This window comes from Dicentrarchus labrax, unplaced genomic scaffold, assembly GCF_905237075.1.
Source record: "Dicentrarchus labrax unplaced genomic scaffold, dlabrax2021, whole genome shotgun sequence".
Classification (NCBI taxonomy): Eukaryota; Metazoa; Chordata; class Actinopteri; family Moronidae; genus Dicentrarchus; species Dicentrarchus labrax.
Window position 1 is genome coordinate 6,595,996 of NW_026136716.1, and position 12,627 is coordinate 6,608,622.

A 12,627-nucleotide genomic window follows, 5' to 3' on the forward strand; every position below is an offset into this window, starting at 1 on the left:
TGTTTGGAGAGGTGGGAGGGCAGGTTTGAGGAGGATAAATCAGCTGTCTGATGTGGAGCTACAGCTCTTCCCCTCCTCCCTGATGGACGGCACTGGGGGCCCTCCGCTCTGCTTCCCCAACATCAACTCCTCCTGCAGGCGGCTGCTGCGTCCCCACTCTGAGACTGCAGTCCTCTACACCCTGCTGGCCTTCGTCTCTCTGCTCACTGTGACACTCAACCTGCTCGTCATTATCTCCATCTCCCACTTCCGGCAGCTCCACACCCCGACCAACGCCCTGCTCCTCTCCCTGGCTGTGTCCGACCTGGTGGTGGGGCTGCTGGTGATGCCCATCGAGGGCCTGCGCTACATGGAGACGTGCTGGCTGCTGGGGAGGCTGATGTGTGCTCTGACTCCTTATGTTTCTTACTGTCTGCTCTCTGCCTCTTTGGGCCACATGGTGCTCATATCCATAGACCGCTATCTGGCTATCTGTGAGCCACTGCTGTATTCCTCTAAGATCACTCTGACTGATGTTAAAATCTTAATCTGTCTCTGTTGGGCCTGTTCTCTTCTCTACAACGGGTGTATTCTGATAGGACACTTAGGGCGGCCGGACAGGTTCAGCTCCTGCCACGGAGAGTGTGTGGTGGTCATCAGCCACATCTCAGGAATTGTTGACCTCTTTATCACCTTTGTGGGGCCTTGCACTGTCATGGTTGTTCTCTATTTGAGGGTGTTTGTGGTTGCTGTCTCTCAGGTGCGTGTCATTCGGATGCAGACGGCTGCTACCTCTGTCTCTGCAGCTCCAACCGCTAAAAGATCAGAGAGGAAGGCGGCCAGGACTCTTGGGGTTGTGATAGTTGTGTTTTTAATGTGCTTCTGCCCGTATTACTATCCTGCTTTTGTAGGTGAAGACACCTCCACTAGCTTGTCATACTTTGCAGTGTTGTCTTGGATAATGCTGTTGAACTCCTGTGTGAACCCTCTGATTTATGCTCTGTTCTACCCCTGGTTCAGGAAAGCTATCCAACTCATCTGCACCCTCAGAATACTGCAGCCTCACTCCCGACAGGTCAAAGTGCTGTAAGACAGGGCTGAAATCACAGAGACCCTCTACAGAGGCCTCAGGCACAGAGTTTCTCATTTTGTCACACACGTAATCACTAGTGAAGTACACAATACTGACTTTTCACTGCAAATGGCTGTCTGTTGACCTCTAATGAAACAATCTATGTGCAGCATTTGTGCCTGGGAGCTAAATATTTTCACACATGCAAATATAAAGATAAATACAAACATTGAAATGACGATGATCTAGTGAAGTGAATCTCTTTAGTTGTTCTTTCAGTGGGAAATGTCCTCTTTTCATTTCTTTACCACATTGTCATGAACAAATGTATATTTTAAGCTGTTCTAAGTATAATATTCATATATTTATTCTGAATTATTGCTTTCCTTCCATGGACTTACCATTTGAGAGGTGTCTGTGTGAATAAAGCCTGAAAATCACAAGGATTAGAAAATGGTTAGAAAGTGAAGGTTCACAGATACGTTAAAAACAAGCATTTGAAAAGGAAAAATCTGAATAAGAGAGGGAGAATAAAACAGCACATGTCCCCCCCTTAGGTCCTACTATTGCTGAGCGACCCTCAAACAAGGCATATCTCCCAATGGAGAGTGATTTTAACAGAGCAGCTCTTTAGGTATACATCTGTATGAAATAATGTGTATAATAAGTACACACTTCCGTGATAAATAAATATATCTCAGCAAACCAACAGTCACAAAGCATGCACATTCTGGCTAAAGCCACATGGGGGCGTTGCAATGGAGACTACAGGACACTGCAGAAGACACTTGCTGCCTCTTTGTACAGCAGAAAGAGCTACAGACCAACACAATATACTAAAAGTCACATTCAGACACATTTTAAAGCATTTCACCACCCTGGTTTCTTCATTTCTTTTAACCAATTCATTGTGATAACATTCTCACCGACGAGCCAACTTCTATTTCACTGTCTACTGTACCTACCCAAAGATAGCAAACAGTCTTAATACCCTGTCCCTACAAAAAGATGGATTCTTATTAACACAGTGCTACATGGTCTGTTGTAAAATTGATCTTCAGTTGAAGTAAACTAGAAGTTCAAAACATGAAAACTGAGCTCAAACCGTTGTCTGTTGAACTGAATGAGATGTACACTGAGTAGGTCCTATGACAAATGTATTGAATATGTAAAGGAACCAACTAATGTCTATACACTGGACTTTTCTCTTAATGTATTCACTATTTGTATTATACTGATTTTCCTATTTTAGTGTGCTACTTTTATTTATTCCCAGCGCAGGCAGGGAGGAATACTGGGTGGTTAAAATGTGGAGTAACGTTTATGTGAGTGCAGTATGTTTGTACATGTGAGTGTATGTCTATATAAATGCAAAACAGAACTTTTTAAATAAAGTTTTTAAAAAAATGTCTGTTTAAAATAATAAAAATAACAGTTTTGAAGTAATTTCATTTTAAATTGCATCTTTTTTGCTCTGTAGTATCTCTGAATGTTTTTTTAGAAGACGATGGGGCATGGTATGGATTAAAAAACAAATTACACAACCTAATAATGAGAAAACAATAGTACGCACTGATCATTTTGGATTTTTAACCTGCATTTTGTGATGTTCTACTGCATTTAGATGTATTCATTCATTTTAAATGACCATTTCAGTCTTCTGCTGCTTTCAATTAGTCGCTATACTGCATAAAATCCAGTGGCTCAACGTCAGAGTAGTTGAAGGTGTCTACTGAAGAGCATCTATTATTCATACCTTTGCAACGGGTAAAATAAGCCTACTTGTTTAAAACACAGGTTATATTAAATCAAATCTACATATAAACTACATATAAAAATAAATGATGAAAAGGGGGAGAAAAGTTGCATCAGTCATCAGGTGAGTGGAGAGGTGGGAGGGCAGGTTTGAGGAGGATAAATCAGCTGTCTGATGTGGAGCTACAGCTCTTCCCCTCCTCCCTGATGGACGGCACTGGGGGCCCTCCGCTCTGCTTCCCCAACATCAACTCCTCCTGCAGGCGGCTGCTGCGTCCCCACTCTGAGACTGCAGTCCTCTACACCCTGCTGGCCTTCGTCTCTCTGCTCACTGTGACACTCAACCTGCTCGTCATTATCTCCATCTCCCACTTCCGGCAGCTCCACACCCCGACCAACGCCCTGCTCCTCTCCCTGGCTGTGTCCGACCTGGTGGTGGGGCTGCTGGTGATGCCCATCGAGGGCCTGCGCTACATGGAGACGTGCTGGCTGCTGGGGAGGCTGATGTGTGCTCTGACTCCTTATGTTTCTTACTGTCTGCTCTCTGCCTCTTTGGGCCACATGGTGCTCATATCCATAGACCGCTATCTGGCTATCTGTGAGCCACTGCTGTATTGCTCTAAGATCACCCTGAACAGAGTTAAAATCTTAATCTGTCTCTGTTGGGCCTGTTCTCTTCTCTACAACGGGTGTATTCTGATAGGACACTTAGGGCGGTCGGACAGGTTCAGCTCCTGCCACGGAGAGTGTGTGGTGGTCATCAGCCACATCTCAGGCACACTAGACATGTTCTTTTCATTTGTGGGGCCTTGCACTGTCATGGTTGTTCTCTATTTGAGGGTGTTTGTGGTTGCTGTCTCTCAGGTGCGTGTCATTCGGATGCAGACGGCTGCTACCGCTGTCTCTGCAGCTCCAACCGCTAAAAAATCAGAGAGGAAGGCGGCCAGGACTCTTGGGGTTGTGATAGCTGTGTTTTTAATGTGCTTCTGCCCGTATTACTATCCCGCTTTTGCAGGTGAGGACACCTCCACTAGCTTGTCATATTATGCCCTGTTGTCTTGGATAATGCTGTTGAACTCCTGTGTGAACCCTCTGATTTATGCTCTGTTCTACCCCTGGTTCAGGAAAGCTATCCAACTCATCTGCACCCTCAGAATACTGCAGCATCACTCCCGGGAGGTCAAAGTGCTGTAAGACAGGGCTGAAATGAACTGTGTCTGGTCCCTTTTCAGTTTTAATGAAACATGCTGCCTTGTATCACCTGTATGTTTGTTTGTGTGACTCACTGTGTATTCAGTCTGAGCAGCCCTGGACGCCCTCGACAGCGGCCTCAGCTGCAGGCTTTCTCATTTTGTCCCAAACTCTGCAACAAAACATTATTACACATAAGATGAATGAAGTATTTTATATAATTTAAAGAAGAACATTTTCATCATTTATGATTTTGGCAACATATCCAGTTCACAACATTTCATCAACATAAAAATATGTTGCTATTTTACCCGACTGTCATAAAAGCCAAGAAAAGTGACAACATAATGTGATGAGGCTTTATACTATAAGCTTGTCGAATTGCATTATTACTCTTTGGATAAACACAGAAGACTGTTAGTTTATCTGCTTCCTCATTACATTAGTTGCTTTTATCTCCACTGAGAGATTTAAAGTCAGTATGGTTTATTGTCTTATTTTAAAATTCACTATCGCTGTAATCTAACATAGCTTTTATGACCCACCTCTCTGTCATGTTGTCCTCAACACATCGGTGTGTTGTTTTATGATTTCTAACATAAACGATGTGGTCAAATGAAAAAATAAAAGCCTGCAATATCCACTATCTGTCATGCTTTTGTAAATTATTCAGAATTTTGTCTTTTCATCCACAGACTTACCTGTAAGACAGACTTTCTCCCGGCTTGTCTATATGAAGCAGGCCTGGAAATCATAATGGTTGGGGAAATGGTTATTAAATTGAATTTAAAAATATGAATAGACAGAACAGTATAAAACACACTCACCCCTGACTAAGTCGTGAATATTATTGTTTTAAGCTAAGCACTTCACCTCCAGTGGAAAACAGTATACAACTATATTTTTAAGGGCAATTTAAAAAAAAAACTGTAGCTAGGTAAGGTGACTAAGTGCTGGTACAGCAAACAGTCTCACTATCCACGTTTTAATCTTATTTCAGCAATTCATTAAAACAAAAAATGTATTAAGACATATACAATTGGCTTGTTTATGAAGACGTCAATGTTTTGAAATGCTTATGATAGTTTATTCAAGTGCTCCGTTTATTTGATGAAGCCCATTAAAGAATATATGTTAGTTTTGATGAGTATATAATAAAAAAAACCATCCTATAGCCTGTCTTTGATACCATAAGAATATATATATATATATATACAGTTGTGCTCATAGGTTTACATACCCTGGCAGAATTTGTGATTTTTTTTGGCCATTTTTCAGAGAATATGAATGATAAGAGAAAAACTTTTCTTTCACTCATGGTTAGTGGTTGGGTGAAGCCATTTATTGTCTAACAACTCGTTTACTTGTTTTAAATCATAATAAAACTACCAAAATGACCCTGATCAAAAGTTTACATACCCTGGAGATTTTGGCCTGATAACATGCACACAAGTTGACACAAACGGGTTTGAATGGCCACTAAAGGCAACCATCCTCACCTGTGATCTGTTTGCTTGTATTCAGTGTGTGTGTGTATAAAAGGTCAGTGAGTTTCTGAGCTTCTGACAGACCCTTACATCTTTCATCCAGTGCTGCACTGACGTTTCTGGATTCTGAGTCACGGGGAAAGCAAAAGAATTGTCAAAGGATCTGTGGGAAAAGGTAATTGAACTGTATAAAACAGGAAAAAGATATCCAAGGAATTGAGAATGCCAATCAGCAGTGTTCAAACTCTAATTAAGAAGTGGAAAATGAGGGATTCTGTTGAAACCAAACCACGGTCAGGTAGACCAACAAAAATTTCAGCCTGCCAGGAAAATTGTTCGGGATGCAAAGAAAAACCCACAAATAACTTCAGCTGAAATACAGGACTCTGAAAAAAAGTGGTGTGTGAGCTACAAAGGCACAGGAAACTTGGTCAAAATTGATGGCAAGACGAATACAGCATGTTATCAGAAAATACTGGAGGACAATTTGCACTCATCAGCCCGGAAGCTGCACATGGGACGTACCTGGACGTTCCAACATGACAACGATCCAAAACACAAGGCCAAGTCGACCTGTCATTGGCTTCAGCAGAATAAAGTGAAGGTTCTGGAGTGACCATCTCAGTCTCCTGACCTCAATATCATTGAGCCACTCTGGGGAGATCTCAAACGTGCAGTTTCATGCAAGACAGCCCAAGAATTTACAGGAACTGGAGGCTTTTTGCCAAGAAGAATGGGCAGCTTTACCATCTGAGAAAATAAAGCGCCTCATCCACAACTACCACAAAAGACTTCAAGCTGTCATTGATGTTAAAGGGGGCAATAAACGGTATTAAGAACTGGGGTATGTAAACTTTTGATCAGGGTCAATTGGGTAGTTTATGATTTAAAAAGAGTAAACACAGTTGTTTGATAATAAATGGCTTCACCCAACCACTAACCATGAGTGAAAGAAAAGTTTTTGTGTTATCATTCATATTCTCTGAAAAATGGCCAAGAAATCAAAAACTCTGCCAGCCAGGTATGTAAACTTATGAGCACACACACACACACACACACACACACACACACACACACACACACACACACACACACACACACATATATGTTCACACAGTCATATTCAGCTGCAGTGCGGTCATCCCAGGCAGCAAGGGGCGCTGTTACACACCAACATAGTGATATAACGCTACTGCGCTTGTGCAACAACATATCTACAAAACATGACCTCAACCTGAGTCGTGGATTTTAACACAGCCTCATGTGTGTATAACATTTAACGTGTATTTAAAACATGTTACGGATATTGTGTCGGGCCGGCGGAGCTGCTTTTAAGGTACGAACCAGGAGCTGAGTCAATAAACAAGTATCTGTTATTTAAGATTCATATTTGTGCATTTATAGCCGTAAACTTTGTTCATACTTCCTCCATAACTGGTTTTTAATGGTTAGTTAACCCTACACTTAAAGTAGCTCCCAACAATATCTATAATCTATTGGTCTATTATGATGAGCACGCATCGTTTAAATCTGTTTAAATCTGTTTAAAATAGAGAAGTCATTGCAGCGGATTAAATAAACACATTTTAGCTTCAAAGTACGTGCGTTTTACGTGAATGACGTGGTGACGTCACAAACAGACGCTTTCCCCATTGTGTGTGTGTGTGTGTGTGTGTGTGTGTGTGTGTGTGTGTGTGTGTGTGTGTGTGTGTGTGTGTGTGTGTGTGGTTGGTTGATTGATTTGTGCACCACTCTGCTGTCTCTGCAGAACAACCAGAGGACTGTGCCCAGGCTGTGGGTGAGTCCAGTCCCGCAGCGATGGGCCTCCCGTCTACCCATGAACACCGCGGTCCTGTTTGTGCCGCAGCAGGAGGCCTGGGTGGTGCAGAGGATGGGTCGCTTTCACCGGATATTAGAACCGGTGATTCTTTTCTACCAAGGGCTCCACAAGCTCACCTATCCCTCTCTCTGTTTGTGACCATATTTCCTCTCTGTAAAGATGCAGACACACGGAGCACTAACTCTTATTTGTCCTTTCTTTCAGGGACTGAACTTCCTCATTCCCATACTTGACCAAATACGTTACGTGCAGAGCCTTAAAGAGATTGTTATTGACATTCCTGAACAGTCAGCTGTATCTTTAGGTAAGGCTTAGCTGTGTTAATTATTGCTTTCATTAACCATCTTTATGGCTGAATTAACTTGTATTTTCTTTACACAGATAATGTGACGCTGCAAATTGACGGAGTCCTTTTTTTGAGAATCTTAGATCCTTTCAAGGTAAGAATTTGTAAAACAATACTCAGTCTGTTATCAGTACCTGGTTGGCTATTTAGGGAACATTCACTGTGATTTCCCACCCCTCATATGGCTGATGACCAGAGAAATACTAACACAAAACAATGTGTGTAAGTGACTGTAGGAAAATTGTGATCATAGCATGTAAACAGATCCATTAAAAATCTGTTCAGACCCTCACACACAATTTATTTTACACTACTATAAATTATTTGTTAAATCAGTCAGTCATTTGCGACTGAAGTAGCTAATGATTAATAATCTTCCCTGATTGTAGTGCTGTGCTTTTGCCAGCAGGTGGCGCCAGTTAGTCCGATTATTCATGAACTGCTCCTCATGGAGGCTGATGAGTTGTGTGTCTCTCCAGGCTAGTTATGGTGTAGAGGATCCAGAGTATGCAGTTACTCAGCTCGCACAAACCACAATGCGTTCAGAACTGGGCAAACTCACCATGGACAAAGTATTCAGGGTAAGAAACATCTGCTCGGTGTGTATTTCATTGCAACAAGTGAAGTACCTTAAACCTGCTGACCTGAATCTCTCTGGTTTTTAAGGAAAGGGAGTCTCTTAACTCCAACATCGTCCACTCCATCAACCAGGCGTCAGACGAGTGGGGCATCCGCTGCCTGCGTTATGAAATCAAAGACATACAGATTCCACCTCGTGTTAAAGAGTCAATGCAGATGCAGGTATGACACATGTAACCATAACAACCACTTCAATACACTGACCTGTTTAGGAAGTGATTTAAAGTGAAGCTTGCAGCTATAATTTGCAGAAAACTAAATGTAAATCCTAATTTCTTTGTTATACAACTTTCTTATTGTCCCTATAATTCACCGTTAGTAATATTCTGTGCAGTGCCGTCTTGTTTGCAGGTGACATAAGTAGTATTATATTCACTTTAAGAACTTGTGTGCACAGTGATAGTTCGTTAATACACTTGAGAGTTCCTAGAGGTTATTAAAAAAGGTCACACCCAACCACTTGGGGTTTCTAAGATAATTTAGTTTCCCATGGGGAGAAATCTTTTGACGTCCTTCTTTGTTCTTTTGTTTCCTGTGTAGGTGGAGGCTGAGCGAAAGAAGAGAGCCACAGTGCTGGAGTCCGAGGGGGCGCGGGAAGCAGCTATCAACGTTGCAGAGGGTTGCAAACAAGCCCAAATCCTGGCTTCAGAGGGACAGAAGGCAGAGCAGATAAACAAAGCATCCGGTCAGTTTTACTTTTGACTTGAAGAAACAACAGTTTAACTTGGATTTTTCCATTGACTCAGTTACATGCGTGAATCATTCGATCACATATGTAATTGAAGGTCTTGTTAATGTAAGACTCAGGCCGTCATTACACGAAATCCACAAAGCATTTAATTACATGCCTGCAGACTGCGTTACAACACTGCACGGGGATCTCACGACTCAGACATCTAACACGGCTACTGACAACTTGCAACCGCATTAGAGTAGAAGTGAATGAAAAGAAAGGTTAAGAAAGGAGGTTTAAAGCCTCCAATAAACCCAAAACAAATCTTCTTTTGTTATTAATTTACATGCTGTGTTGTCTCTAGGTGAGGCCCAAGCTGTGATAGCCAAAGCAGAGGCCAAATCCAAGGCTATTCGTCTGCTGTCAGAGGCTCTGGCTGAAGAGGTTTGAAGTTTATTCCTTTGTCATTAAAGGATTAGAAGTGATCCTGCATTATTTGGAAAATGTTATTCCCAGTATTTTACCGTAACCAGAATTTTGATTGCCTTCTTGACAGAACGGAAGTGCTGCCGCCTCGCTGAGCGTTGCCGAGCAGTACGTCTCTGCTTTCTCCAACCTCGCCAAAAAGTCCAACACTGTGCTTCTGCCCTCTAACACCGGTGACGTCAGTGGAATGGTCACACAGGTATCATGTTTACTGCCCACTAATCTCAGGATTAGGGTCACTGTTTGATATGTTTTTAGTCAAAGGAATAGTTTGACATTTCGGGGGAATGCGCTTATTCGCTTTCTAGCTGAGAGTTAGATCCAGGACAAGTGTACGAATGAATTAAACTCACAAGATATAACTGTGTTAACTAGTGAGCTTTGGAGGCGTTGGTAGGGAGGTTTCTTCCTCTTCACAGTTTCTTCTAATACAGTTATATTATGTATACATAAACTTAATAAACATTTACAGACTATATAAGGACTCCTCAGACAGTTCTGGTCATGTGTTTAGCCACTGTTGTAATAATCACATAGGGATTTAATTAAACTCCAGGTAACCATAGTAACAATTGTTGACACTACACTCACTGCAATACGAGTTATCTCAGTGATGACAATAACACTATCCATTTTTCTTTAATAAGCTGTCACAGTATAGGCATGATGGCACACACTCAAGTGGTCTAGAGATAGAAATTAAAAATTAATTAAAAAGGAGTCAACAGTGTCGGGTTCTCCTCCTCCACCTCATCCACTATCTTTCCATATCAAGACACCTCGTCTTTAAATATCACTAACTTAAACATACTGCAGAGGGTTTAACGGGTTATGAAAACAACGGTTATTTCTATATAGTTATTCTTGCCACAAGGTCATATTCGGTCACTACCGCTTTTGTCCACAGGGGCCGCCAGAACCAACACAAAAAGAAATGTCCTTGTTGCTGCTTTAACTGTTGCTATATGTGGGTAACGCTTTCCATCTTGCTCTTCTATCCCTCAGGCTATGACCATTTATAGCACACTTGCCACACCGAAGCCAAATGTTGAGAGCATAAAGGCCGAGACAGAGGAACCCAGTGAACAGCCTCCAGTCCAGTCTTCAGCTCAGTAGCAGAGGACGCCGTTGCTGCTCCAAACTGTGGCAGACAGTGATAAAGGAAGAAGCACTTTTCCATAATTATAGAGTACAATGGCTCTGCTGTGTGGACTCACTGTCTGGTGCAAAGGACACTATCTACTGCGGGGCACAGGATGTTGAGGCTGAAGAGCGGCACTTGATAAAAAGGAGACGGACGATGCCGAGCAAGGACGGCTGGGAAAAGAGAACTGAGCCACAAGTTATGGTCCTTGTGTGGTTCAGGCGTTGTATCTGGACTCATGCACTGTGCTGTAAATTGTATGCGTGATAGGGACATTTACTCTGCAACTGTGATATTATGTAGACATGGCTGAACATTTCAGGTCCGTTGTCGCCCAGTCTTATTCGTCATGGTTGAAATATAATTGAGTATATTTATTTTTTTATTTTCTACATTGCATAAAATCCTTAAAAAATTAAGAAACGTTTTGGGGGGGTGGGGTGTAGTCCAAAACCTTAAAGCACTAAGAAAACAGCATTCGGAGGATAATGTATAATTAAATTAATTATAAATAAATTCAATTATTTGGGTGTAGATGTTGCGTTAATGACTGGATAAAGGAAATATGGGCACTAAGTAAAAATAAAAGTTTGTCTGAGCAGTGACAGGTTGTGTTATTAACATCGCAGCACTCAGGTTTCTCCACTGAAGTATCAGTTTTTTAACATTTGTACAACATCAGAGATGAAGCTTCAGTTGGTGTTGACGAGTCGTTCAAATAGATTATTACTATTCAAAAACTGTTTCCAAGTTTCTAGTTTTCATAAATGCACCGCTGACATTGACGATCTCGTTATAATTAGTGCAAGTGTTGTTTCCCTCTCGAGAAATTTAAAGCTTAGCAAGTTTGGACAGCTCCTGATGATTTAACAATGTTTATTATTATTATTTAGTTTTTCTGCTGTGTAAAATCTGATAGTTTAGACATTTTAGACACATATTTCCACTGTATGAGATCAGTCAGTCTCAGATTAGTTTGATTTTGAGCAGGTTCACAAAGTTCCTCTGGCACAGACGGGCATGGCAAATAAAACCGTGGTCACAGTTAATGACCGAACATATATAACATATAATAGGTATGTTTTCATTAGTTTATAATAATCAACAGTATGAACCAGAATGAATAAAACCCTGGTCCTGGATACAACCTTTCGTGAGCTCTGCAGCCACCGTAGTTTCTCCTACAGTTTGTTTCAACTAGTTGCAGTCTACAACTTCACCGCTAGATGCCACTAAATCCTACACAAAAGGAAATCGCGTACATTACTTTGGTACTTTATGTGTGACAAAAGCTCGGCGCCACAGTATAGCCAATGCATAATATAATAACACTGCTATAAAAACAGAAAGTCCCACATGTGTTAAGACGTGCACTCAGTTTAACGTGGTTATTAGTCTGTGAGAGAATCCTCTCAAAAGAAAAATGCACTGTAGGCCTGAGGGTGAGGACCACCCAGGAGGATGTGAGATTAGAATAAGAGGGACATGATTTATTTATCCCACACAAAATTATCTATATTCTATTATTTTTTTTTTACTTTAGCTGACTTCATTTAGGCTTAGGTTTTGCTTGTGTTCCTCTGGGGAGGATTATGGTCAATAAATATTTTATCAGAGAGATTTAAATTCTCCCCTTTACCCCCCCAAGGAAACAGTTAATCCTTTCCTCCCTGACAGATAAAGTAAATGTCATCTCATACATATTCATTTTTAAAGTGGCAGCTGATTTGTTTTCTCTTTATAAACACAGAAATTAGACCCTTTGTTTGTTGGTGCCACAGATTTCAACAGAACAGGATAAAGCCTGATATGACAAACTAATAAACTTTACTCTCTATAATCTCTAATTCTATGCTGCGAGCTCACATGATGAAATGGAGGAAGCAATGACTGGAATGTGGAATTTGGTTGCATGGATTTCAACACATAAAGCGTACTGCAAGCAGACACTTGCCACAGTGTGCGTGCATGTGTGAGTGTGCGGGGGTGTGTGTCTTTAATCCTCTGGAAAGGCT

At 41.5% G+C, this 12,627-nt stretch overlaps 3 protein-coding genes across 3 annotated transcripts; all 3 read left to right on the plus strand.

Moving 5' to 3' along the window:
- LOC127378558 (trace amine-associated receptor 13c-like) lies at positions 1 to 2,502 on the plus strand. Its single transcript, XM_051427475.1, has one exon. The coding sequence runs from the start codon at positions 83 to 85 to the stop codon at positions 1,067 to 1,069; it is 987 nt and encodes a 328-aa protein (XP_051283435.1). The 5' UTR covers positions 1 to 82; the 3' UTR covers positions 1,070 to 2,502.
- Positions 2,503 to 2,994: 492 nt separating this feature from the next.
- Positions 2,995 to 4,638, plus strand: LOC127378557 (trace amine-associated receptor 13c-like). Its single transcript, XM_051427474.1, has 2 exons — positions 2,995 to 3,821; positions 3,931 to 4,638. The coding sequence occupies exons 1-2, from the start codon at positions 3,014 to 3,016 to the stop codon at positions 4,014 to 4,016; spliced, it is 894 nt and encodes a 297-aa protein (XP_051283434.1). The 5' UTR covers positions 2,995 to 3,013; the 3' UTR covers positions 4,017 to 4,638.
- A 2,031-nt stretch (positions 4,639 to 6,669) lies between these two features.
- LOC127378556 (stomatin-like protein 2, mitochondrial) lies at positions 6,670 to 11,217 on the plus strand. The gene is made up of 10 exons (XM_051427473.1): positions 6,670 to 6,820; positions 7,253 to 7,405; positions 7,529 to 7,628; positions 7,706 to 7,764; positions 8,150 to 8,251; positions 8,337 to 8,471; positions 8,850 to 8,994; positions 9,347 to 9,426; positions 9,539 to 9,667; positions 10,474 to 11,217. Exons 1-10 carry the CDS (start codon positions 6,779 to 6,781, stop codon positions 10,582 to 10,584), a joined length of 1,056 nt encoding a protein of 351 aa, XP_051283433.1. The 5' UTR covers positions 6,670 to 6,778; the 3' UTR covers positions 10,585 to 11,217.
- Positions 11,218 to 12,627: the final 1,410 nt, after the last annotated feature.

Excerpts from the sequence above, each read along its gene's own strand:
- LOC127378558 (XM_051427475.1), top strand. The coding sequence starts at position 83 with ATGGACGGCACTGGGGGCCCTCCGCTCTGCTTCCCCAACATCAACTCC.
- LOC127378556 (XM_051427473.1), top strand. The coding sequence starts at position 6,779 with ATGTTACGGATATTGTGTCGGGCCGGCGGAGCTGCTTTTAAG. Across the intron at positions 6,821-7,252 it reads CCGGCGGAGCTGCTTTTAAG|AACAACCAGAGGACTGTGCC; the intron begins GTACGAACCAGG and ends CTGTCTCTGCAG. Across the intron at positions 7,629-7,705 it reads ACAGTCAGCTGTATCTTTAG|ATAATGTGACGCTGCAAATT; the intron begins GTAAGGCTTAGC and ends TTCTTTACACAG.
- LOC127378557 (XM_051427474.1), top strand. The coding sequence starts at position 3,014 with ATGGACGGCACTGGGGGCCCTCCGCTCTGCTTCCCCAACATCAACTCC. Across the intron at positions 3,822-3,930 it reads TTACTATCCCGCTTTTGCAG|GAAAGCTATCCAACTCATCT; the intron begins GTGAGGACACCT and ends CCCCTGGTTCAG.